The sequence below is a fragment of the Bubalus bubalis genome, chromosome 4 (assembly GCF_019923935.1).
Source record: "Bubalus bubalis isolate 160015118507 breed Murrah chromosome 4, NDDB_SH_1, whole genome shotgun sequence".
Classification (NCBI taxonomy): Eukaryota; Metazoa; Chordata; class Mammalia; order Artiodactyla; family Bovidae; genus Bubalus; species Bubalus bubalis.
The window spans coordinates 50,475,489-50,503,097 of record NC_059160.1 but is presented as its reverse complement, the minus strand read 5'-3'; the positions used below and the strand labels follow the sequence as shown (position 1 = coordinate 50,503,097).

The following is a 27,609-nucleotide window of genomic DNA, read 5'->3' as shown; positions in this document are numbered from 1 at the left end:
GCCAGAGCTGAGGCTGATGGAGAGAGAGGGACCGGGCAGGGTAGGTGGGCAGGACAGAAATGAGAGCTGGGGGCAGGGGCTGGGCTGGGGGCGTCCTGGCCTTAATAGGAAACAGTCTCGCAAGGGAGCCCTTGAGTCAGCCAGGCACTTTTTAAAAGAAAATTTTCCTTTTGCACCTGTGCTGGGTCTTCATTGCTTCGTGGACTTTTTCTCTAGTTGTGGTGCAGCGAGGGGGTCTACTCTCCAATGGCAGTGTGCAGGCTTCTCACTGCAGAGGTTTCTCTTGTTGTGGAGCATGGGCTGTAGGGCATGTGTCTTCATTAGTTGGGGCTCCCAGGCTCAATAGTTGTGGCGCATGGGCTTAGTTGCCCTGTGCCATGTAGGATCTTCCTGGACCAGGGATCGAACTAGTGCATTGCATGGTGTATTCTTAACCATTGGACTACCAGTAAGCCCCAGCCAGGCACTTTTTAAGACCATGTGCTTAAACACTACAGACTGAGAAATAGTGATGATAAAGAAAAAAGAGAGTTTTGTATAAGGAGAAGAGAGGGTATGCTGGTGGAAGTGGGTGGAGAAGGACAAGGAGTGGGAAAGAGAAACCATCACGGAAGTAAGGGAGGATGGGAAGAAGGGAAGAGAGAAAAACCACAAATACTGGGATATATGCACTATTTTTCAGATTTGGACCTTAGTCGTGGCAGTGGGGAGCAGGAAACGTTCTCGAGAAATGTTTAGAAAGATGTATCAGGGAGATCTGGGGACTGGATGAGAGAGTGGGGAAGATGGGAAGTATAAGATTCATGTTTCTGACATGAGAAACCAGGGAGCTGAAGAAACCTTTACTCTGTTACGGCTCACTGGAGGAGGAGAGAGTTTCAAAGGAGTAGATCGTTTGGGGCACAATGAATTCAGTAAGCTTGAGCCTTTCATGGATCTTGGCTGCAATCTCTCCCCTGGGTTGGAGAGACAGTTGGTGGCTCACTGGTGCATCTGAAAGGCTAGAGACCCAGTCACTGGAAACATTCAGACAAGAGGCAAGCAAAGTTCATGTAAAAACGGCACATTACAGATGCTGCCAGGGGCACTGTCACCCCTGGATGCTTGCTGTCTCAACCCTGGATGATCAGTTTCTTCAGCAAAAGTGTAAATGACTTCTGATGATCTCTGCACCTCAAAGATTCCAAGCTCTGGGCTGAGAGTTTGTGAATGGCTGAGAACTAGAAGAGAGAACAGCTTGTCTCATCTCCCCAAATAGAAACTGGGTTCCAAAGACAGTCTGCTGCGAGGTCTTAAAACACCAAGCATGCCCTTAACCAGAGCTGGCTCAGAACTCAGGAGAGAGTTCAAGGCTGGAGATGAAACTCTCGTGTCCTCAGCCTATGGAGGTGGTATGTTAAGCCCAGGAACAGAGGTCATCACCCAGGAAGAGAAGATAGAGCAAGGAGAGAGGATTGCCCATGATCAAGCCCTTAGGTCTGATTAAGATGGCACATATCCCAGGAGGGAGTGGCCAAGAAAGTGAGAAGAAAACCAGAAGTGTGCGGTAACGTGGACAGCAAGGGAGGGAGCGGCATTTCTAGTGAACACAGATCAAGAGAAATGAGAATGGGAAGATCTCGGAAACCACTGGTGACTTCCGCAGGAACCATGTGACCACACAGAGAGGAATTCAGATCGCTGGACTGAGAGAAGGTAAGGAGACAAGCACAGGTGACTCCGAGAAGGTGGCCTATGGGTGGAGGCAAGAGGTAGGATAAGCACTGGAGGTTTTCTTTTCTGTTCTTTTCTTTCTGAATAGGAGTGACAGGAACGTGTTCAAGACTTGCCTGGGCAGACCCAAGGAGGAAGAGGCTGAAGATAAAAGAGAGGAAGGGGGAGGATGGAGACGGTCTCATTCCAGGTGGCTGGGGTCATTCATTAAGCAGATATCACCAAACATGTGGCTGCATGCCCAGACATGATAGCATGGTCCAGAACACAGCTTCTAGAATGTTCAACTCTTGATTCTTCCCCTGACTGACTAGCTAAGTGACCTCGGTCAAGTCATGGAACCTCTCTGAGCCTCAATTTCCTTGGCAGTAACATGAGGCTGATAGTTATAACAGGTTCACACACTTGTTGTGAGCAGGGATTTGAAGCATGAAAACAATAATGACAGCAAACATTTAGTAAGCTTATTGTGTATTAGTATCTAGTTGTTTCAGACAGGTGGGCAAATCCGTCCCTCTATCCACCTCAAGTAGAGACAGTGATTTTTAAATACATTTTCTTCTGGGATTTTTTCCTCTGCATCCGCAAGTCTCTGCAATGTAGACCTGAATGTATATATTCAATAAATCTTTACCAAGTGCCTACCTATACTAAGTACTAGTAGTATAGGTGTTAAGTGCTTTCATCCTCATAGTGCTAAGTACTTTCATCCTCACACATACTCTGTGAGGCAGGTACTATTATAATCACCCCCATTTTACAGGTGAGGAACCAAGACAATGAGGAGTTAAGGAACTTGCCCTGAGTCACACACCCAGACAGCTGAGGTCCAGAGCCTGTGTTCCTCCTAGCCCCTAGGCTATCCTGCCTCCTCCAAGAAATGCAAGGATAATAACAGGAAGTGAAGCAAGAAGTCCACAGCCAATGGATGTAGGAACAGGCTGGGAGATGGGAAGCTTGGTAAGAAGCTTCTGAACAAGGCACCCTGCCCAGAGTTTACGCTTTTGCAGCTGGCTTTTTAGTGAGTCTGGCAGAATTAGAGACCAATAGAGATGCATAACAGAGAAGGCAATGGCAACCCACTCCAGTACTCTTGCCTGGAAAATCCCATGGACGGAGGAGCCTGGTGGGCTGCAGTCCATGGGGTCATGAAGAGTCGGACACGGCTGAGCGACTTCACTTTTACTTTTCACTTTCATGCACTGGAGAAGGAAATGGCAACCCACTCCAATGTTCTTGCCTGGAGAATCCCAGGGACGGTGGAGCCTGGTGGGCTGCCGTCTATGGGGTCGCACAGAGTTGGACACGACTGAAGTGACGCAGCAGCAGCAGCAGCAGCAGCAGCAGAGATGCATAATAGGTGGAACTAATAGTAAAGAATCCACCTGCCAATGCAGAAGATATAAGAGACGCGGGTTTGATCCTCCGGAGAAGATCCTCTGGAGAAGGAAATGGCAACCCACTCCAGTATTCTTGCCAGGACAATCCCATGAACAGAGGAGCTTGGCAGGCTACAATCCATAGGATCACAAAGAGTCAGACATGACTGTAGCAACTTAGCATGCACACAGGCTTCTAATGACAAGCTATCCCTTGGTGCTCTCTTAAGATACAACTTCATTGTCTCTGACTTCTGAGGGCACCAATCAAATGACTTCAATGGAAAAAGTCCCTGCCCCAAATCATCAGGGTCTCCCAGGCTTCTCATGGGGCTTCTAAATCCTAGCAACCAAGGCAACTTCATGGAGCTGCTGAGCCAGAAAGGGTTTTGCCTACTGACTTCACTTTTTAACCTCTGCCAAGGGGCACCCTGAGGCCACTGCAGGCTCTGCATCAGCCATTATTTCTGGAAAGAATTTCCATCAAGAAAAAAAATAGGCTCTGGCTATTACACAATGCAGAGATGGGCAAACCACCAGTGAGTGCTGTTTGTAACTGTAAATGTTTTTTGGGGGGATTAAGCTTTGGCACCAACAAGGACAGGAGCAGGGTATGATGCTCCATTCCAGACTCCTTGGGGTGGTTTGACGGGGCCGCCCAACCTAAGCATGTGATCCTAAAAGAGCCGTTTTAAGGCTTTTTCCACCTGTTGCATTCAGTAGAGAGGTTTTCATGCATGCTCGGTTGCTCAGCCATGTCCGACTCTTTGGGGCCCCATAGACTGTAGACACACAGGCTCCACTGCCCATGGAATTTTCCAGGTGAGAATACAGAAGTGAGTTGCCACTTCCTTCTCCAGGGGATCTTCCCAACTGAGGGATCAAACCCTTGTCTCTTGGGTCTCCTGCACTGGCAGGTGGATTCTTTACTGGGAAGCCCCATAGAGAGGTTTTGAATCCCCCACAAAATAAACTTCTCAGCTGTGCACACCACCACCCCATTATCACCCCTCCCCCATTTCCCCCCTCCCCCATTTCCGGTTTCTTACTTACATAAGCCAACTTGGAGTTCTTGGCTAGTTCATCCCATTGTCTCCTAATAGAACCGCAGAACCTTAAAGCTGAACATCAGGGAAAATGGGGCCAAGCTTATTGTGCAGATCACTGCTACTGCCAAGCAGAGTCTGAACTAGAACCCTCGGCTCCAGGAGGTGCCGAGGGTTATCTCCTCTCGGTGCTCTGCACTACACTGCCCCCTTCTGGTAGTGGAGGGAAATTGCCCTTTTGGTCTGCGTGTAGTTTTTCAAGACTCTTGCTTTGACACTTCACAGAACAGACTTTCTCTGCAGAGTGACTCCAGGGATTGGGATTCTAGGTGGTGTTTCTCTTTAAGAATCGCACTCACTTTTTCTAGCACTCCTTCTGACCTCTGGGAGTTGGTTCCTCCCTGGGAGGGACAGGAGAAAAGTAGACATCTGTGGAAAGAGGTAAGGAAGGTAAAGCTAGAGCTGGGCCTAGTTCTTGGCTAGCAGAGCCCTTTTTCTTGGCAGGAGAAACCATACTGCATGACAAGAGAACCTAAAGATCTCCAACATGAGGTTGCAGGCCTTAAAAGAGATTTACAAAGAGCCCAAAGTTTCCATTTCTGAGGGTGACAGTTTCCTTCCATTACTTCATCTCATACACAGCAAGAATCAAAATCCCAAATACCTTTGAGAGCCAAACAGGGGTCCTAAATGGATATAGAAGCAGATGTGAGTGAATCATGGGACTTTCAAGGATCTCAGTACACAGGGCCACCTGAAGATGCTCAGACTCAAAATTCTCAACATGCATTTTGCTGTCCAACTACAAGTCAGTTCATTTCATAAGACTTATATTTTCAGATGATACCACCCTTATGGCAGAAAGTGAAGAAGAACTAAAGAGCATCTTGATGAAAGTGAAAGAGGAGAGTGAAAAAGTTGGCTTAAAGCTCAACATTCAGAAAACTAAGATCATGGCATGAGGTCCCATCACTTCATGGCAAATAGATGGAGAAACAGTGGAAACAGTGAGAGACTTTATTTTCTTGGGCTCCAAAATCACTGCAGATGGTGATTGCAGCCATGAAATTAAAAGACGCTTGCTCCTTGGAAGGAAATTTATGACCAACCTAGACAGCATATTGAAAAGCAGAGATGTTACTTTGCCAACAAAGGTCCATCTAGTCAAGGCTATGGTTTTTTCAGTAGTCATGTATGGATGTGACAGTTGAACTATAAAGAAAGCTGAGCACCAAAGAATTGATGCTTTTTGAACTGTGGTGTTGGAGAACACTTGAGAGTCCCTTGGACTGCCAGGAGATTCAACCAGTCCATCCTAAAGGAAATCAGTCCTGAATGTTCATTGGAAGGACTGATGTTGAAGCTGAAACTCCACTACGTTGGCCACCTGATACGAAGAGCTGACTCATTTGAAAAGACCCTGATGCTGGGAAAGATTGAGAGCAGGAGGAGAAGAGGACGACAGAGGATGAGATGGTTGGATGGCACCACCAACTCAATGGACATGAGTTTGAGTAAACTGCAGGAGTTGGTGATGGACAGGGAGACTTGGCATGCTATAGCCCATGGGGTTGCAAAGAGTCGGACAAGACTGAGCAACTGAACTGAACTGAACTGATATTTTCAACTCCCTGCCTTACAGTCAGTTTTGAAGTAATATTTACGGAGCACCTTTTTGTGTAAAGGGCACTGTTCTCAGCACCTGAGATGTAATGACTCTGTTAAGGTTCACACAACCCTATGAAGTAAGTATTCTTAGCATCATCCCCATTTATAATGGGAAATGGAGGCTTGGAGCCCATCAGTATCTTTCTCTATGTCCAAAGGATCTAAACTCAGGTAATCTGGCTCCAGAACCCAATCTCTAACCATCAGTATTATATACACCGTACAAGTATGTAGAGTTGTATCCTTGGACATTGTTGTTGTTTTTCAGTTGCAAAGTCATGTCCGACTCTTTGTGACCCTCTGGACTGCAACATACCAGGCTTGCCTGTCCCTCACTATATCCAGGTGTTTGCTCAGATTCATATCCATTGAGTCAGTGATGCTATCTAACCATCTCATCCTCTGTCAACCCTTTCTCCTCCTGCCCTCAATCTTTCCCAGCATCAGGGTCTTTTCCCATGAGTTGGCTCTTCGTATCAGGTGGCCAAAGTATTGGAGCTTCTGCTTCAGTATCCATCCTTTCAATGAATATTCAGGGTTGATTTCCTTTAGGATTAACTGGTTTGATCTCCTTGCTGTCCAACGGACTCTCAGGTGTCTTCTCAGGCACCACAGTTCGAAAGCATCATTTCTTCAGTGCTCTGCCTTCTTTATGGTCCTACTCTCACAACTGTACAGGACTACTGGAAAAACCATATCTTTGACTATACGGGCCTTTGTTGGCAAAGTGTTGTCTCTGCTTTTTAATACACTGTCTAGGATTGTCATAGCTTTCCCTCCAAGGAGCAAGTGTCTTTTAATATCATGGCTGCAGTTTCTGTCTGCAGTGATTTTGGAGCCCAAGAAAATTATGGATATTATGGGATGTAAATTGTATCCTTTTGGCAAAAAGAATGTGATCTTTAGTACACAGAAAACAGTTGTTCGAGATAGACCAATGTGAGTCTGAATCCTCTCGCCAACAATTACTGTATAACATCAAGGCAAATTAATGAAACTTTCTCAACTGCAGTGAATGATCAACTAGTCAGAGACAGTCATTCTTACTCCCTAGGATAATCACCAGGATTGAGTGAGATAAGAAATGTGTTTTAATTAATGCATGACATAAAACTCAGATACTTATGTTAACAACTAAGCAGTCAGCTCTAGACTGAGCTGCTTTAAGGGTCAGTACCTGCCCTTCTGAACTAGCTGGATGTGGGAAGGATAGAGCCTTAAGGACTTTCTAAGCTTCTACTAACAAAAGACTCCTGTTAACAAAACGCTTTATTGTTATATAAGTTTTCAGAGGGCGCTAAGTAGGGGGAGAGTATACATATTACAATAACCTTCATGTCACATGTAAATACATTCATGAGTCTTTTAAATAGGGGGTTTTCTTGGTATATTTTAATTGGCACAACTGGATTTATCTCTCCTTTATGAAACAGGATACCTAGAAAAATAAAGAAATCATTCCTGTGATCCCCAGTTCAGACACTCGGTCTGTTCAGTCATTCAGTCATGTCTGACTCTGCGACCCCATGGACTGCAGCACGCCAGGCCTTCCTGTCCATCACTAACTCCCAGAACTTACTCAAACTCATGTCCATCGAGTCGGTGATGCCATCCAACCATCTCATCCTCTGTCCTCCCCTTCTCCTCCTGTCTTCAATCTTTCCCAGCATCTGGGTCTTTTCCTACCAGTCAGTTCTTCGCACCAGGTGGCCAAAGTATTGGAGTTTCAGCTTCAACGCTGAAGCTGAAATTCAGACACTAGATGGCGCTAAATTCTCACTTCAAGTGGCATCTCTCGTTCTTACAGCCATCAGCCCCACAGTTTTGGGGTTACACCTCCGCTGAAAAAGTTCAAGAGAGTGAGCTACTTTAGATTTGCGCATCAGGGAGTCTTCTAAAAGTAAACAGACTTCGGATGAAGTTACCCAATATGTCAGCCTAGTCTAGCAGCTACCGCCAACAGCAAAACTAACAAATCACTAGCTCCACCTTGGTAAGAGAGAAAGTATTTGAGCACCTACTGTATGCCAGACACAAATGAGAGCTAGGAATACAGCCTTGGTTAACACAGAAGTCATATCTGCCCTTCAGGGATTTGTCCACGCTCAAGTTCTTTTTCCCTCAGCTCTTCTCCTACCCACAAGATGCTCCCAAAGAATCATGCAAGATGATGAAGTCAAGAGAAGCTGGAGCTGGAAGAGAACTTGGAGATCATTTTATCGCCCTCCTCACTTTACAGACAGGAAGGCAGACAGGGGCCCAGAGAGAGAAGATGAATTATCCAAAGAAAAACAGGCCAGCAGATGGAACTAACACCAACTTTCTGATCCCTAGGTCCTTTTCCTCCTTGCCTCCAGTCCTTAAAATTTCAGCTGGGGAGAATTCCCTGGCAGTCCAGTGGTAAGGACTCCACATTTCCACCACAGAGGGCATGAGTTTGATCCCTGGTGGAGGAACTAAGATTTGGCATGGCCAAAAAAATAAAACTTCAACTGGGAACCTCCCAAGGAGAATAAACCAGGACAGTCCACTGTATGAGAAATGTAGACCTATGTTCCTGAGTTTCTAAGAGTGACTCTGTAAGACAGTAAGCATCTTAACTAGTGGTTCAGTGGTAAAGAATCTGCCTGTCAATGTTGGAGATGCAGGTTTGATCCCTGGTCTGGGAAGATCTCCTAGAGAAGGAAATGGCTACCCATTCCAGTCTTCTTACCTGGAAAGACTTCTATGGGCAGAGAAGCCTGGCGGGCTGTAGTCTGAGCGAGTGAGCTCAGTGACTTCAGTCATGTCTGACTCTTTGCAACCATAGGGACGGTAGCCGGCCAGGCTCCTCTGTCCATGGGATTCTCCAGGCAAGAATACTGGAGTAGATTGGCATGTCATCCTACCAGGGGGGTCTTCCTGACCCAAGGATCAAATCCATGTCTCCTGTGGCTTCAGCTTTGCAAGCAGATTTTTTTTTACCACTGAGCCACTGGGGAAGCCTGGGCTACAGTGCATGGGGTCTCAAAGAGCTGGACACGACAGTGACTAAACAATAACAACAAAAGCACCTTAACATGGGCAACTACACCCGATTAATGACAGGCATTTCAACACCATCAGGTATTTACACAGAGACAGGCTGAGGTTTCCCCACAGCCCATTGCCCAACAGGTATTGCTCCTGGCTGCTCAGGACCAATATGCTGAGCACCAGCCAAGGGGCCACTCCCCTTCCTGCCAGAATGCAGTTCCTTCTTGCAGGGACTCAGCTTTGCTTGTCTCTGGACATTTCAGAAATTTGCTTAGGCCTAGGGTGGAGCCCAAACAAATAGAGAGAAGAGAAGAAACTGGCTCTGTCTCCTTAACAATTAGTTTCTGAACTTGGGGAGCAAGTTCTTCTCCCTGAGTCTCAGTACCCCTGCCCTCAGTCTGTAAAATAAGGGAGATTGGGAATACTTTTTAGCCTGAACTCTCCAAGGCCTGTCATGTGGCTATTTAGCTTGACTATCATGAAAAGCAATTAATTATCTTTAAATATAGCTCCTCATGAAATATACGGAGATGATCGTTTGTTTTCCTATCTTATACTCTCACATCATTCTGATAGTCAGAATGGCTATCATCAAAAAGACAAGAAACAACAAGTGGCAGAAATGTGGAGAAAAGGGGAGCCCTTCCACTGTGGGTGGGAGTATAAAGTGGTGCAGTCTCAATGAAAAATAGTATTGAGGTTCCTCAAAAAATAAAATAAATAGAGCTACCAGGTGATCCAGCAGCTCCACTTCTTGGTATTTGCCCAAGGAAAACAAAAACACTAAGTTGAAAAGATATGTGCACGCGTATGTTTATTGCAGCATTATTTTCAGTGGCCAAGATATGGAAGCAACCTATCAATAGATGAATGGATAAAGAAGATGCGGCGTGTATATACAATGAAATATTGCTCAACCATAAAAAAGGAATGAAATCTTGCCACTGGAGGCAAGACAAGTGTGGATGGACCTGGAAGCCATTGTGCTAAGTGAAATAAGTCAGACAGAGAAAGACGAATACCCTATGATCTCACTTAGTTGTGGAATCTAGAAAGCAAAACAAACAAAATAAAACAGAGTTATAGATGCAGAGAACAAACTGGTAGTTACCAGAGTGACAAGGGGTGGAGGGAAGAGATAAAATAGGTAAACGGGAACAAGAGATACAAAATTTCAATTATTAAATAAATAAGTCATGGGAATGTAATGCACAACATTGTGTGTGTGTGTGTGTGTGCAAGCTCAGTTGTGTCCCACTCTTCAAGACCCCATGGACTATAACCCACCAGGCTCCACTGTCCATGGAATTTTCTAAGCAAGAATATTAGAGTAGGCTGCCATTCCCTACTCCAGGGAATCTTCCTGACCCTGGGATTGAACCCTCGTCTCTTGTGTCTCCTGCATTGGCAGGCAAGTTCTTTACCACTAATGCCACCTGGGAAGCCCATATAGCATACAGAGTATAGTCAATAAAATTGTAACAACTTTGGACAGTGACAGATGGTTATTAGACTTCTTGTGGTAATCATTTCATAATGTATAAAAATATCAAATCACTGTGTTGTAACACCCAAAACTAATATAATGTTTTCTGTTAGTTATAATTCAATTTTTTTAAAGTATGAATGTTTCCCTTGGTGTTTATTCCCTCTTTTTAAAAAATTTTCATTGCAAAACATTTGTGACATGCAGAAAGTTATCAAGACTATTGAGAGACTGAGAGCATCTTGGGGGCCAAGTGGTTAGCATTCTAGGCTTTCACTGCCTTGGTCTAGATTCAATCCCTAGTCAGGGAACTGAGATCCTGTAAGCCATGTGGAGCAGCCAAAATATGTATATAAGTATGGAGAAATGGGGCTTCTCAGGTGGCTCTAGTGGTAAAGAACCCACTTGCCAATGCAGGAGACGTAAGATATGCAGGTTCAATCCCTAGGTTGGAAAGATCCCCTAGAGGAGGGCATGGCAACCCACTCTAGTATTCTTTCCTGGAGAATCTCATGGACAGAGGAGCCTGGTAGGCTACAGTCCATGGGGTCAAGAGTCAGACACGACTGAGATGACTTGGCACGCACGCGTGGGAAACACATGTGGTAGTAAATTATTCATTGTAGTATCTCGGTGGTAAATGTATGAGTGTTCATTGGACAATTCTTTCCATTTTTTGTTTAAATTTTCATAATAAATTGTTAAGAGAAGAAAAAAGATATTAAGAACAATATAATGAATGCCCAAGTAATCCCCATTTAACCTAAGAAACCAATCTGAATTTGGATAGTCAGTATCCTAGCTACTTTTTGACCCTTGTACTATAATATACAGTATTACTTTGTATGCTTTCTTAATTTTATATACAAGTTCTCATACTGTGTACTTTCTTTTCTTTTTTTTCCCACTCAGCATTTAGTTAAGAGATCCATTCACATTGATACACAGCTTCTGATTTATTCATTTTTATTATTGTTTTGGAGTACATTGATTGAACAAGGGATAAAGTAGTCATTGATTAGGTTACCAGACTTCTTAGATATTTACAGTCTTTTACTTATTTGCTTGTTTTGCTTATTTAACTTATATGCAGAATACATCATGAGAAATGCTGGGCTGGATGAAGCACAAGCTGAAGTCAAGATTGCTGGGGAGAATATCAATAACCTCAGATATGCAGATGGCACCACCCTTTTGCCAGAAAGTGAAGAAGAACTAAAGAGCCTCTTGATGAAAGTGAAAGAGGAGAGTGAAAAGGTTGGCTTAAAACTCAACATTCAGAAAGCTAAGATCATGGCATCCGGTCCCATCACTTCATGGCAAATAGATGGGGAAACAATGGAAACACTGAGAGATTTTACTTTCTTGAGCTTCAAAATCACTGCATATGGTTACTGCAGCCATGAAATTAAAAGACACTTGCTCCTTGGAAGAAATGCTATGACCAACCTAGACAGCATATTAAAATCAGAGACATTATTTTGCCAGCAAAGGGCCATATAGTTAAAGCTATGGTTTTTCCAGTAGTCATGTATGGATGTGAGAGTTGGACTATAAAGAAAGCTGAGCACCAAAGAATTGATGCTTTTGAACTGTGGTGTTGAAGAAGACTCTTGAGAGTTCCTTGGACTGCCAGGAGATCCAACCAGTCCATCCTAAAGGAAATCAGTCCTGAATATTCATTGGAAGGATTAATGCTGAAGCTGAAACTTCAATTCTTTGGCCACCTGATGCTAAGAACAGACTCACTGGAAAAGACCCTGATGCTGGGCAAGACTGAAGGCAGGAGGAGAAGGGGATGACAGAGGATGAGATGATTGGATGGCATTACCGACTTGATGGACATGAGTTTGAGTAAGCTCCGGGAGTTGGTGATGGACAGGGAAGCTTGGCGTGCTGCAGTCCATGGGGTCTCAAAGAGTCAGACACCACTGAGTGACTGAACTGACAGTCTTTTACAGGGTTTCCCTCCCTAGCAGCTCAGTGGTAAAGAATCCACCTACCAAAGAAGGAGAAGTAGGTTCAATCCCTGGGTCAGGAAGATCCCTTGGAGAAGGAAATGGCAACCCACTCCAATATTCTTACCAGGGAAACCCCATGGACAGAGGAGCCTGGCACAGTCAATCCATGGAGGTCACAAAAGTGTCAGTCATGACTTAGTGACTAAACAGCAACAGTCTTTTTAGTTATAAGCAGTACTATTATGCTTATCGTTTGCATGGCTCCACGTCACTTTGTGTCCATGTGAAAGTTGGCATGTTGTCATTGCTTAGTCACTAACTTGTGTCAGACTCTTTGTGACCCCATGGACTGTAGACCACCAGGCTCCTCTACCCATGGGAGTCTTCAGTCAAGAATACTGGAATGGGTTACCATTTCCTTCTCCAGGGGATCATCCTGACCTAGGGATTGAACACAAGTCTCCTGCACTGCAGGCAGATACTTTACCACTGGCCACCAGGGAAGCCAAAAGTTGGCATAATGGTGTACGATTCCATGTAGTAAAGAACATGGCTTCTGGAGCTTTAGGGCACAGCTGGATCCAGGTTCTCATTCTGTGTCATCAAGAACCAGTTACTGCCATCCCTTGGATTTGCTTTCCTCTATGCCAGCTTCATTCTCAGTGATCTCTCCACATAAGATGGCCCCTAGCTGCTGTGGGCTTATATCCAGCCAGTGGACAAAGGGCACCCCTTTCTAGAAAGTCCCAGCAGCAATGGGTGAGATTGGGACATGTATTTGTCAACTACAAATTGACACTTGCCAAGAGCATTTGCCAGTGACTGAACAACAACAAGGGCATTTGCCATCGGCCTCTGTGGAGATTGAACCCGGTGCTGCTGCAGCTGCCAACCTTCAACACCCTCTGAGGGGACTTCAGGGTGGAGGGTGAGGCACTCTGTGCTCGAGGGAAACTGGTAGAACAGGTCTTTAAATAGATATTTTCAGGAGTTGATTTCATGATCCCAATCCTTTCATCTCTTCATATCTAGAAAATCACCAAATCTCTTCGTGGTGACATCAGTTCCTCATGACTAGGAGAAAATCGTTTATAAAATAAGTACTTGATTGCATTAAGCTCCCCTTTCACCAAAATCTTATATACTGACCTTCCCCCATTGCCTCTTTGGAGCAGTCTCTCGGAGCTATCCATCTGAGGTGCTGTCTCTGGGCTGCAGTCCTCATTTTGCCGCAGATAACATTTAACTCTCATGTTGTGTAGGGCTTCCCTGGTGGCTCAGATGGTAAAGAATCTGCCTGCAATGCAGGAGACCCCGGATTGATTCCTGGGTCAGGAAGATCTTTGTGTATCTTTTTAGTGTAGTCCTTGGGGGTCTACACTAGCAGTATTTCTTTGTGTATCTTTTCAGTCGGCTTGTTCATCTCGAACAAATCAAACCAGGAGAATGGGATTTCTCACTGGCCAATCCTGGGTCATGTGTTTATCACGGTCAGTCTCATCAAATGGCAGTGGACTGGGAATGGGAAGGGGTGATTCTGTGAATAAAAACAGAAGAGCTGTTGCCAAACACGGGAGGACTGATGCTGGGCAGGCAACAACAGAGGTCCAGGGCCTCATCGGCCCCTCCTGTGTGCAACCCTAACCATTGCATGCCGTACTACATGTGATCCTTCATACACGTGTGGGAATCTCTCAAGGAAAGGGGACCTCAGCCTTCATCTTGTCTCCCAGAATGAATACAGTTCTGCCCTGTTCATAATAAACGGCGGCCTGTGGAATCTAGTCCTGACCAGATGCAGCCTGAGGGGGAGGACAGGCAGTCAAAGCCCCTACCTCTATGGTTTTCACCTCCTCGCCTCTGGACCCAGCCCGAGAGGGGAGCGGTTTCTACCACTCTTCACACTTCTTTGTCCTCGCAGAGTTGTTGACTAGCAAGATGGAGACCCTAACATTGTTTGTCCAGTTCAAAAAACCTTATGAACGCAAACAGATACTGTTTATTGAACACCTACTATGCGCCTTTTTTTTTTAAGTATGTGACAGGGGCAAGATTTAGCAAATAAGAATGTCTTCAGCCTTCTGTAAGTATACTAAGAGCATTTGTATATTTTAATAAATTTTGTACTGTGTGAATTATATCTCAATGAAGTTTTTTTTTAAGGAATTCCAGGTCTTATGTGGTATGATTCAATCTATATAAAAGTCAAGAATGGACTAAAGTAATCTATGGTGATGGTGGTCAGAAGAGTGGTTACCTTGGGAACTGACATGACTGTGGGGCATAGGAAGCTTGTGAGGTACTGGAAACGTCTCTCTCGATCTGGTGGTTAGCACGTGGTGTGTCATGTAGAAATTCACTCAGCTGTGTACTTCTGATGCGTATGCCTTAAAGCTCACATGTTATACTTCAATAAAAAGTAAACTCAAGAAGTACTGGGTATTTTTCAGTGGAGAAATCAGTTCTAGAGTAATTCAGAGCACAGGATTTTTCCTCTGTTTATTTTTGTTTTTTCCATTTTTTTAATTGAGATGAAATTCACATAACAAAGTTAAACATTTTAAAGTGAATCATTCAATGGAGTTTAGTATGACCACAGCATTGGGTAACAACCACCACTATTAGGGTATCATTTTCATCACCCCAAAAGAAACCTGGTGCCTGCTAAGCAGATGCTCTCCACAACTCCTTCCCCCTTCCTCTGCCCCCACAACCACCAACTTGCCTTCAGTCGCTGTAGATTTATTCTGGATATTTCATATACATGGAATCATACAATATGTGACCTGTTGTGTCTGTAAGAGCACAGGTTTTTAACTGGGATATTCTTCTGAAGCCAAAGGGGAGACACTGAAGGATTAAGTGGGGGAAAGGACACAGGCTGACTTTTGACACATTCTCTTTCTCAAAACTTTTGAGGAACATCACACCAGTTTCCCACCGGGGATTCACTGAATGGGAACCAGGCTGGGGACAAAAAGGCCAACTAGGAGCTGTTCATATCCCTCAAGATACGGACCGCAGTTTGTACGGTTAGCTCTGTTTCTTTCCACGTTTACTGCCTCCCCAGAGCTGGACTGTAAACCTCATGAAGGCAGGAACCACATGTTTTGTTCCTTGTCATCTCTTTGTTCCACAAAGAGCGGTGCCCTCCAAGTAGTGAGTGAATAGTGAGTGCATGAACCAGGTTTCTGTATTAATAGGCAGAGGGTGCAGTCAGGGGTTGCTGCTGGAATTCAGGGACCATCCAGTGATGGGAGTAAAGGCTGGGGGATGTGGGGTGGAGTGAATGTCTCCAGGTTTCTATCCAAGAGGATGTGGAAGGACAGGAAAAGGGAGAGTTGGGAAGACAGGAGGGACTCTTGAGCTTCTAGTTCAAGCAACGAGGGAGCAGTGGTTACACTGATTCCAGGGAAAAACAATGACTTTAGTTTTGAACCCTGTGAGATGTCAGGAGGATGGGGGTGGGGAGGGGTGCAGTGTGTCCAGATGTTACTGAATATTTAGATCCATAGCTCAGAATCATGCTTTGAAGAAAACATTTTCTTGTTGCTCAGTCATGTCTGACTCCTTATGACCCCATGAACTGCAGCCTGCCAGGCTTCCCTGTCCTTCACAATCTCCCAGAGTTTGCTCAAATGCATGTCCATTGAGTTGGTGATGCCATCCAACCATCTCATCCTCTAGACGCCCCTTCTCCTCCTAACCTCAATCGTTCCCAGCATCAGAGCCTTTTCCAGGGTCTTTTCCACAGGCTCTTGTGGAAAACATAGGGTGATTTCTAAATATTTAACCACTGTCAAAGCATGGGTGTGCAGTCATCAGAATTAATGCTGGCCATGAGGCTGAAGCACTGTCCTAGAGGTTCCAGTACATCCATATTTTAGCCAGTTGCCAGACTGTAAGAAGGTTAGTGGTCCCAAAAGAAGGCACTCGGGGCTGCAGGTGTTTACCAAGCAGCACAGAAGTATTTCAATCTTTCACCCTCTGGTGTGGCTGCACATGAGCCCTGGAGTTCTTGCTATAGCCAGATGCTGTGTTAACCTAAACCCTCTCCACCCATGGCCCCCTGCAGCCCTCACAGTCATCCTGTTAGGTATCATCACCATCCTAAGTGCCATGCGACACGGTAGCACTTTCCTTACCAGCATGCTGCCAGTCTTGCCTGGGGAATTTCACTGCAGTCGATTATCCTGGTGCCAGGTCATCCAGTTTTTTTTGTTTTTTAGTTATTTATTCTTATTTATTTGGCTGCACTGGGTCTTAACTGTGGCATGTAAGATCTTTGATCTTCATTATGGCATTCAGGATCTTTTTAGTTGTGGCATGTGGAATCTAGTTCCCTAATCAGGGATCAAACCCGGGTACCTGGCACTGGGAGTATGGAGTCTTAGCCACCGGACCACCAGGGAAGTCCCTGAATCATCCACTTTAATCAAGGCCTTCAGTAACTTGTGCCTATCCCCTGTTCAAAGGGCGGGGCAGCCTCATGTTTCCTGAGTGTTCCCATTATTCACGGACACATTCCAATTGATTTCCCGCAGGCCTCTGCGAATCTATTCTAACCACCCTAGCCCAACTCTCGCAAAACTTGCCACTCTCTCTTCTGTACCGAATTAGACCTGGCTATAGCACCTGTGATTCCTTACGCCATCTACCAGCTTTCAAGACTGTCACTCCCATTCCACTCAGCTATAGGTCCTTGAAAGACAAGGATCTTGTCAGGTCCATCTTGAATTCACTGATATTTGGCAAAATGTTTGGCTATGGGCTCAACAAATGTCCATTGAATGAATAAGTGAGCAGACACATGAGGAAGACTGAATTGTGATTATTTGGGGTAAGATCTCATAATGCATTCCTTTTATCTTTACCACTTGAATTTATATCTAATTACTTCTCTGACCCTAGTAGATGTTTTCAACTATGAATATTAAATGAAAATATATTAAACTACTCCACAGTCAGAGATTAAGGACTGCAGAAACGAAGGCAAAAGAGCAAGAATATGCCTGATGCAACCAACTGACCTGAGAAGGAATCAGAATTTAATTTGTTCCAAACATGGGGCTTTATCCTGCTCAGCACCCTCCCCCAAAAAGGGCAAAATGAGTTGTTAAAACATACGTATCAACTCTTTGACTTTAAAATAAAAATACAGATATGATAGCTAACACTAATAAAGGGCCCATTTTGATGCGCAAACTGCTTTGGGAAAAGTAAGAGTTGTGAAGGCTTAGGGATGCTGACCCCAGGATGCAGAATGACCGACAGAAGTTCAGAGATGAGAGGCCCTCCAGTCAGAGTGGAAGCTTGAAGGTCCACATGCACTCAGGTCTTGGTCTCCCACGCGCCCTCTCTCCCTTTGGGAGAGAAAAGAGCTCATGCAGTCTCTGAACCAACAGACAGGAGGTGTTGCACAGGTCAATGCAGCCCTGCCCTTGTGCTGGTGGAAGGTGGAGGATGCTGTTACAGTTAAGAGCAGGGACTGAGTTCAAACCTCAGCCCTGCCCTCTCCTAGCTAATGACTGTACATTGTGCTTATTTACAAGCCTGTTGTTCCTTTATAAAACGGGGAATGATACTGCCTACCTCCAGGGAATATTAGAAGGAATAAACAGAGGCCTATGAAGTGCTAAGCACCATGCCTGGCAGACAGGTACTCAATTCAATGAACGGTATCCTTTGTTATAGAGTGGTAGGTGTATGGCAACCTGAGAAGTCAACATTCCTAGGTTTCCACAGGGGCCAAAGGTCACACAGATGAATCAACACACTGGTTCTCAAACCTGGCTGCACATTAGAATCAGCTAGGGAAACTTTACTGATTTTTTTTTTTAACATTTATTTTTCCTTATTTGGCTGCACCAGGTCTTAGCTGTGGCCTTCAAGCTCTTTTAACTGTGACATGTGGGATCTAACTCCCTGACCAGGGATCGAACCTGAGTCCCCTGCACTGGGAGCAGAGAATCTTAGCCACTGGACCACAGGGAAGTCCCTCAGCTAGGAGGCCTTTAAAATGCTAGTGCCAGCCCTCTGTACCCACTGAATCCAAAATCTATGGAGAGGGGCCCCAGGTATTTTTTAAGGCTCCAAGAGTCTAACAGAAAGCCAGGGTTATAACCCTCTGCTATAGTTAAGCACTGGGGTCAAGCAATGACCTATAAAGAAAACTGCTAATAGTCAAATCAGAACTAGGTGCCCAGGCCTAACAGGGAGGACATCTTGATTGAAAAATTAAAAAAAAAAAATTTTACAATTGAAAATTACCCATCTTTCTAATTCTGAATACTGCACACTAATACATCATTAAAAGTTACCAAATTCTCAGAAAACCACCACTCTGGAAAAGTCATAACAAAGCTCAAGTGTTTTATTAAGAATTAAAAATACTGTAAATAAGCCATACAGTTCATTTCACAGTAAACTAAACAAACCTTTTTTTCCTTTTTCCTTTTTTTTTTTTCTTTTTTTCTTTTTTAAAGGGCAAGAAAGCCATTAAAGAACAGTACAGCTCAAAGGGGGAAGGGGAACAGCAAATGGCTACAGAAAATGCACACGGTTCTCACTGATGGATGGGGTCTGCTGACAGCAAACCTCTTCAAGAACATTGTGATAAAAGAGAGACGGTGGCCTCCATTCCCTGGGGAGGCAGTCTATGCCTTTATGAGCAGCTCTCGTAATACACTTCCTGAAGGAATCCAAGGACTCTCAGGGATTCTAAACCCTTATTCTGAACGCACTATTTGGGGCCTTATCAAGAGGTGACACAGGTCAGCCACAGGGGACTCTGTGGGGGGTTGTGCCTTCACATTCAGAACCGGCTGAATTCTTTGCATAGTTACCACTGAGATCGTGAAATGGTTCAGGAATGGAAAAGACACCTTTCCCCACAGAGGCGACCATCAAGCAGCTGATGCAACTAAAAACGGAGGGCTTGTCCCCCTCTCAATTCAGAGCTGACCTTAATGAGCTGTAACCAGTTTGAAGTGGAAGACAAGAAGTGAGTGACATCTCATGAAAACCTCGGCCAGAAGTACTAAAAAAAAAATAAAAATAAAATGAATTTTCCTTAAAGACAATTAAAAAGAAAAGTACCTCCTCCCCCCCACATTTTGCTTGAAATCTGCCAGCCAGGCAGGATTTTTGAGGTTAATCTGCTTCTGTTAATCCTCAACTGCAGCCACCACGGTTCTTCCCTGACACTAGGAAGAGACATCCCTTCTAGAAGGTGCCTCTGAGGCACAGAAACAGTGCCTTCAGGAAACCGGTCCCCAGCCCCAAAGCTGAAGCAGAAGACTTTTGCACAACCCGTGGTGCGTGATAACCATCATAAATAAGTTAACCGGGCACAAAAACATGGAAGGCCCGGGAGGTCCTGGTGGTGCGGGTCGTGGGGGGACCTGGCTGTGGGGGGAGAGGTGAGGGGGCGCCATTTTTTTTTTTTTTTTTGGTCATGAAAAACTGCACTGGCCATCCGTGCCCTGCACACGCAATCCATTTAGACTTTCTCATGAATCTTTTCCACTTTCACAAACAACCTATCCAGGTCATTCCTCAGGTCCTCTAGCAAACCCTTGGCGGACTCCAAGTTGTTCTCGTTGGTCTCGATCTTCACCGAGTACGCGACCAAACTGTCCACAGCAGTCCTAAGCACTTTTAAGTCCGACTCCACCTGGCCCACGGAGGCTCTGAGGTTGTCGAGAGAGGAGAGTCTGTCCAGCAGGTCCTGGGGGGGCGCAGCGGTGGCCTCGCGGCCCAGCAGCATGTGGACCTGCTCCTGCACCTTCTGCAGAGCCTCCACAGCGCCGGGGAGCTCGGCCACGCGGCGCTTCAGCTCGTCCACATCACCGGCCAGTGAGAGCTGGGCCTCGCCAAGGCCACGCACCGTGCCTGCCAGGCCGCCCTCGGCGTCAGCGTCGGGGCCCAGGCCGGCCACGCGCTCCTGCAGCTCCGCCAGGCGCCGTGCCTGTTCTTCGCTCTGAGCGCGCAGTGCCTCCAGGCTCTCGCCCTGGCGCGCCCAGGCTGCCTGCGCCGCCTGCACCCCTTCTTCCACGCTCTGCAGCCTCGAGTCCAAGCCTTGGCTCTCCTTTTGGAGCGTTTCAAAGGCCTCGGAGGGTCTGAAGGCCCCGTCTTCTTCTGGCCGGAGGGCTGCGGCCTTGAGCTGGCCGAGCTCCTCCTCGAGTCTCCTGATCTCCTCGGGGAGATGGGCGGCAGATTCCTCAGCCCGGAGGATCTTCTCCGTGAGCGCCTGAAGGGTGTGATGTTCCGAATCGGCTGCCTCCTTGAACCTCTGCTGCTCCTGTTTGAGGCTCACCAGTTCTTTGACCTCTGTGTAGACATCCGACTCCATGGTCTGGATGGCGCTTCTCAGGGCCTCCATGTCCTTCTCTTTGGACTTCACCGAGGTTTGTATTTCCTTAACCACTTCCTTCAAGGCTTTCAGATCCTGCTTGTATCCCTCCAAGTCTTCCAGAGAGGCGACCTTGGCCTTTACGTCGTTGATTTCTTTCTGGCTCCTCTTCTGGACATCCGTGAAGATGGCGATGTTGTCATTGATGGACTTCGTGAGCTCCGTCAGCCTTTCCTCCACTGTGTTCTCCAGGGAGGTGAAGTCCCGCTCCCGGGCATCCTTGACCACGTGGATCCCATCAGAAAGGTCTTTGAGGATCTCATTCTGGAGTTTTTGTAGAACTTCACTGATGCGGTTGATTTCACTCTCCCCCTGCTTCACAGCCTTCTCTGTGAGATCATGTTTATGTTGGGAGCTTCTCACGAGGGACTCGAAAGTACCGAACGTGGCTTGCAGAGACTGCACCTATAACCAAAATACAGATGTTAACCACAGAGAACTGCTGAAGGGTTTTATGCAATTCAGCTATATTTCTTTTGATCTGCCCAGCTTAAAGGTCCCTCCTCCAACAGAACAGCACCATAATTCTCCTTTGGGGAACCATCCTTACACACAGCCCATATGGTTTGGGGGACCAACCCAAAGGCTCCACTACAAGCCCTCTAGGCCTGACCAATCAATGCTTTCCATCCACCCACTTCCCCACCCTGTCCTGGAACTACAGTGATTAGGGGATGGGCATGTGGCCTAAGCCAGGCCAGCAAGTCAATTGCATAACTTCTCTTAAAACTACTGGGAAAAGAAAGCTCTTTCTACTGAATTGCTAGCTATAGGATGAGGGAAGTCTGGAACAGCTCAGACCAGCACAGGATCAATGCCTGCCTACAGATCAAGCCAGCACAGAAGGAAGCAGAACTCAGGGAGGGCAAGATCAAGTTCTGAAGATACAACTTAAATCCCTGGAGACAGCCATACTGAAGGCATCTACTCTGGAACTAGTAAGTTTGAGCCAATAAATTATCTCTCTTCCTCCCTCCATCTTTCTTTAGGGCAGTTTTAGCTGAATTTGTAGCTCTTGCAACTGAAAGGTCCCAAGTTTTCACAGAAACTAAGCTGAGGCACATGGGAGACACTGGGCAGGAAGGCAAGAGACCAGGTTCAGGTCTCTACTTGGTAGTTCTAGCTCTTTGGCCCTGAACAAATCACGTCCTCAACTGAAAATGTGATCAGTGGACCAGTGGCCCTTAGCATTTTCTGGCTTGTGAACACATTATGATACTGACTGCCACTATACATTCATTCTAAATAAATTCTACCCTAAACAGGGTCTGACCTGGGAACCACTCCAGGGAGCAGGTTTAATGTCCTGAGAGGCTGAGAGTATGATGATTAACAGCCTGCCAAAACAGTCAGAACTGCTGAGCAGAACTAAGCACGACAAAATGAGAGGAGGAAGGGGTAGTGAATGGATTAAATAAAATAGAAAAAATTGATGATTATTGAAAGTAGGGTTCACTATATTGATCTCTTCTTTTCTTAATGCTTGAACATTTCCATAATGAAGGGCTTTAAAAAAAAAAATAGCATGGGTTTTAGAATGGGACCACCTATGCTCAAATCCTAGCTTGGACACTTCCTAGCTTTGTGATCATGGGGAAGTAATTTCGCATATCTATGCCTTGGTTTCCTCAGCCACAGGATGGAAACAAAGATAGTATCTAATTCATTAGCTTGTTTTGTGAGAATAAAGTGAGTTAATATATATAAAGCGCTTAAATTGGGCCTAACACATAGCTGTGCCCAGTCGCTCAGACTCTTTGCGACCCCATGGACTATAGCCCTCAAAGCTCCTCTGTCCATGGGAATTTCCAGGCAAGAATACTAGGGCGGGTTGCCATTTCCTCCTCCAGGGGACCTTCCTGACCCAGGGATCAAATCCGCATCTGTTGTGTCTCCTGCATTAGCAAGTCGATTCTTTACCTCCATGCAACCTGTAAACAGTAACTGTCACCTTCATTACCACTGCATCCTTCTGGAGTAGCTCAGCCGTCTGGAGATTCCTAGCCCACCCCTGGCCCAGTGACAAAGGGCAAACACTACAGACTAGGAACAGTACCCTGGGCTCTAGTTCCAGTTCCACCAATAACCAGCTCTGTGAGCACAAGGAAGTCACACTCAAATTCCAAGTCCCAAGTTCTTCATCTATTAACAAATCGATTTCTAAAGTCCTTTATTGCTTCTACCAGTCTGTGATTTTAAAGCAGATTAGAATAAGGTTCTCAGGGACTCCAGAATACTAGACAATTTGCCTGCTCAACCAAATATAACCTGAGTCATAAAGGACACCTTGAGAAGGTTCCAGAGACAGCTCTCCTCTGAAATTAGGTTATTCAATCACAGAATCTGCCTGTTCTAAGCACAGATTTCACAACAGAGGTGTCAACAGGTAGGCACAGTACCTGAAACATGGTAGGTGTTCATCAGTGTTTTCTGAATGAATCAAAGAATGAATGAATTTACAGAGCAAGGCCTGAAGAAGCCCAGGCTGGTCCATTTCCCCCAACCCGTCTGTCACTCCTAACCTGGACTGGCTCTTTACAGACGGCTAGGAAGGGACCTAGATCAGAAATGACAGATGAAACCAATGAAAAGAGCACAGACAGTGTCTCCCTATGTTGGCGCTGTTCATCTTCTGAGCTGTTCATCTTCACATGCAAAGACCCCACTATAATCAATATGCAGTGATTGTTTCCCCAGCATATGTGGGATGCCCACTAAGTGGTGGACAAGATGCCCGAGCAGAGTGACACTAAGACAGGATCCCTGCCCTCAAGGAGCTCACAGTAGAGGCAGGGGTGAGAGACTAGTTAGTGGTGGCTGATATTCAACAGGAACTTGATGTAAATAATTATGCAAATTTAAGACACATCATCTCAATCCACCCTCATAATAATCTCATGGAAGCACCTATTGATCCCCATTTTACAAAGCAGGAACCTGGGAAGTGGTAGAGCTGAGCATCAGAAGCCAAGAATGTCTGAGTTTAGAAAGTGCACTCTTGGCCTCCAGTGATACACCTGGGCAGAAGCATGTTCAAAGTGCACTGAGAGCCTAGAAATGCTGCTCAGCCTCAAGCCATGACTCCTAGCCCAGAGCAAGATGAGAGAACAAAGAAATATGACCAGAGAACTCACTCGCCCACAGACAGCTCTTAGTCTCATTCAACTGACCCCACCGGCCTTAAGCCAACTCCTAAAATCACTGTATGCCACCCTGGATCTGCCAAGGCAACCCAAGCCCTTCAGAGGGCCTAGAGCAGAACCAGGGTTTCTGAAGCCCTGCGCCTATTTGTGCCTGCTGAATCTTCAGGATAAGAACAGGCCAGCCTCTCAGCCCATTCAGCAGACCTGGGCCATGCCCCAGAACTGAGAGCATCTGAGAACGAGATCAGGTGGGCACCCAAAAGGGCAGTGGAGTAGCATGCTTCAAAGTCACACTGCTCAGATTCCAACCCCAGCTCCACCACCGAGGGTCTGCACGTGACCCTGAATGAGTAACACAACTGCTCCAGACTCAGCTGGCCTATCTATGCAGTGGTGCTCACGTCTCAGAGGGTAACTGGGAACACGTGGCCCACAGTGAAGACTAATTATGAATAATAACAATACAGTAAGAATATGTCTCTGAGAAGAACCAAACCCTCATCCTCAGAGGAATAAGGTGCTCAAACTTAGTTTGTCAGAGGACTATCCATCACTACTCACTCCTTAAGGCAAAGTAAAATCTACTGGCCACCCTGGAGATCCAGAAAGAAGTGACCACATGCAATGGAAGATCCTATGTGGCAAATGTTCCAAGTCAATGAAATGAAGATTAATTGAGCACCTACCAGGTACTAAGCAAGGCATGGGAAAGATGGCAAAATGAATAGTAAGTGGTGAACCGTGTTCTAGGAGTTCACTGCAGTTTGAATCCTAGCACCGCTGGTTGTGTAACCATGTCGAGTTACTCAGCCTCCTGGTGTTCACCTTCCCGGCCAGTGAAAAGGGGATCATATCAGTACTTAGCAGTACCTGTTGGCAGCGTGAGAGTCAGATGAATGCACAACAAACATGAGGCATTCAATATGAGCCTCTACACTACTAAAAAAGAAAGGTCATAATTTCAATGGTTTACAGCCAGGTGGATTCTTGAAAACCTGGAAAGAGTATTCCCCTTACTATGGAGATGGGAGAACTGAGTACCCAAAAGAAAAGGGAATCTGTACAAAGCTGAGATGGAGCAAGAGTGGGAACCAGATGAAAGAATAAGGGAGGGGACAGGGAGGAAGTAGAGAGAATAAACCTCAATTTCTTTCTCCTGCCTCAACTCAAGACCTCCACCATCTGGGCCTCATCTTTAGCCTACCCTCTTACAGCCTCCTAAATGTTACTCTGCTGCAGGCAGGATGGCCATGTAGAGTCTGCCAAACAAGCCTGTGTGTTCCTCATGCCATCTCTCAACAGTTATCCACCACCATATAGATCTAGACTGGTACCACGCTGGCCACCGGGTCACAGGCCTGGGCAAACTCCACCTTCTCTCTTTTCTGAACTCACACAGCAGTCACCCTCAACCAAAACCTGCCTGTGGGCTGCTTCACAAATTGGATTTGTCCTTTGCACCTTCGTACCCTCCACAGGGCCTACCAGGAGCCATGCGACTATCAGACTTCACCAAATATTATGATTGATTGGTAAGTGGGTGGATCAAGACAGGAAACAAAGAGCCTACTGATGATACATCAGGAGTATGTCTATTTTTTAAGAATGATTTGACATTCCAGATAGGCAAAGCAGCGCTGCCTACTTAATTCCCTTCGAAAAGTCACCTCCCTTGGCCTGCAGCATGGAGCAAAATGACTCACTCCAGTTGCTCTGCCAGTCTTAAGAGGAAATTCCTAGTCCCGCATATTCTACACAGTCAATAGAAACTTGGCAGGGCCGGCAGCATGCTGGGAAAAGGAGGCAGCAGTTCCGGGCTCAGAAGAGGTGGCGGGATTTTTTGTTTCAATCATGCAACCAAGTTTCATTGAGCAATGACATGAGTGGAGGACGGAGGAGGGGGAATGAGGCTGAAGGAGCTGCACTTGGTGTAAAAAGAAAAATCAGAAAAGGTAGACCCTAAGCAGCTTCCTGTTGAAAGGTGGGTCCCTCCGAACCTGAAACAGGCCCCAGTGGCCTCAAGGCTGTCATGCAACCTGCCACTCACCAGTTGCGGTCTTTGTCAATTAAGCTCTAAATCTCAATTTTCTGGTCTGGAAAACAGAGTCAAAACTGCCAGTCCTCTCTCCTTCCCTCCCTCCCAAGGTTGCTATGAGGATTAGATAATAAGTGAGTAAGCCCTCTAAACACCATATAAATGTACCTCTGTATTATTCACCAGTGTGACCTAGTATCTTTGGCCGTTCCTCTCCTCTAAGGCTGAAATATGCTATCATACTTCCAAGGCCCACTTAGGTACACTAGTCTAATAAAACGCAGGGGGCCTAACGAGATGAAATATTTCATCAGAACCATACAAATGAGTAACATTACTAGCTTCTCTTTCCCCGGGCTCCGGGTCTATTAAAATCTGGCTCAGATGTCTCCCACGGGGAGAGCAGAGGTGCGGCCTTGCCCGAGGCTTCCAGGGATGCGCTGGTTTCCCTTCCAAGCTCCTCTTCAGACAACTCTGCCCATTCAGCGGTTCCTAATCCAAAAAGAATGAGCTCCCCAGAGCATGCCGGCTTCCTTACAGGTCACCGCTAATATCCTGTGACAGGCCCTTGGCCCACCCTCCCAAGCGGCCGAAACATCCTCGAAGCGGTCCATCCCTCGGGCCGATTCCTCAGCGGCCATTAACAAAGAGGGTCTGGGGGCTGCCTCGGAGCCAAAGGGCCGGGGCCAGGGGATCCCGAGCCGCTGGCGGAGGACACCCGGCCTGGGCCGGCGAGGGCCCCCGCCGGGAGGGCACGAGGGGGCCTGGCTGTGGGTGCGGGAGCCGCCGCCGCCGGGAGCACGGAGGTTGGGGGCCTGGGTACCCACCTTCTGCTCGACGCCCTGCAAGCCCTGACCCAGCTCCTCCCGCTGCCGGGAGAAGTCCTGGTGGCTGCGCCGGACGTGCTGGACCTCCTCCAAGACGTGGTGGACACACCAGCCCGAGAAGGCGGCCGCCGCCACCAGGGCGAGGTAGAAGAGAAAGTTAAGCACCCGGCCGAGCCTGCGCGAGCAGGACGCGGAGGACGAAGCGGCAGCAGCGGCGGCGGAGGAGGAGGAGGACTTGCCGCCGCGGTGGCCGCCCTTGCCGTGCGCCTGGTTCTGCGGATGCTGCGGCGGGTGCTGCTGCTGCGGGTGCGGCGCGGACGGCGGCGGGTGCTGCTGCGGCGCCGGCGGCGGCTTCTTCGCCACGTCATCCGCGCCGCCCGACGGGTGGGCGCCCTTCTCCGAGGGGCTCGCGGCGCCGTGGCCGCCCTTGGAGCCCCTTTGTTTGGCCGAGGGCATGTCGGGCGCGGCGGCGGCTGAGGCCGCGGGCTGCGAGGCGAGCGAGTGGGGCGCGCGGCCGGGGAAACTTCCTCGGGCTCCCCCGGGGCTGGGCGAAGCACGCGGGCGCTGTTGGCGTCGGAGCGACCGAGAGAGAGAGAGAGAGCGAGAGCGGGCGGGCGGGCAAGGAAGGAGGCCGGGCGAGGGAGGAAGGAGGAGGGGGCCTGCCTCCGCCGCCGCCGCCGCCGCGGCGCCGACCCCGCCTCCCGGGAAGGGAGGCCGGCAGAGCCGAGCCCGGAGCGCCTGCCACGCACGCTGGGGCCGGCGGGCGGCCCCTCCCCTTGCCGCCACGACCCCAAAGAGGGAGGGCCGAGCGGGGGGCGGCCCCGCGGGGTCTACGGAGGCTGGGATAGGGCGAGGGGATCTAGGGGAAGGCGGTGGCCCAGCCGGGTGTACGGGAGCCGGGGTGGGATGAGGGTGGCCGAGGA

General features: G+C 47.2%; 1 protein-coding gene across 1 annotated transcript; it reads right to left on the bottom strand.

Annotated features, from left to right (window-relative positions):
- Window positions 1-18,620: 18,620 nt before the first annotated feature.
- Window positions 18,621-27,271, bottom strand: CKAP4 (cytoskeleton associated protein 4). The gene is made up of 2 exons (XM_006069582.4): window positions 26,687-27,271; window positions 18,621-21,086 (listed from the first exon to the last, which is right to left on the bottom strand). The coding sequence occupies exons 1-2, from the start codon at window positions 27,140-27,142 to the stop codon at window positions 19,770-19,772; spliced, it is 1,773 nt and encodes a 590-aa protein (XP_006069644.3). The 5' UTR covers window positions 27,143-27,271; the 3' UTR covers window positions 18,621-19,769.
- Between the last annotated feature and the right edge of the window lie 338 nt (window positions 27,272-27,609).

Bases quoted from the DNA above. Each gene is read 5' to 3' on its own strand.
- CKAP4 (XM_006069582.4), bottom strand. From the start codon at position 27,142: ATGCCCTCGGCCAAACAAAGGGGCTCCAAGGGCGGCCACGGCGCCGCG. The intron at 21,087-26,686 runs GTGGGTACCCAG...TTTTGGTTATAG, and splicing joins TGCAGGGCGTCGAGCAGAAG to GTGCAGTCTCTGCAAGCCAC.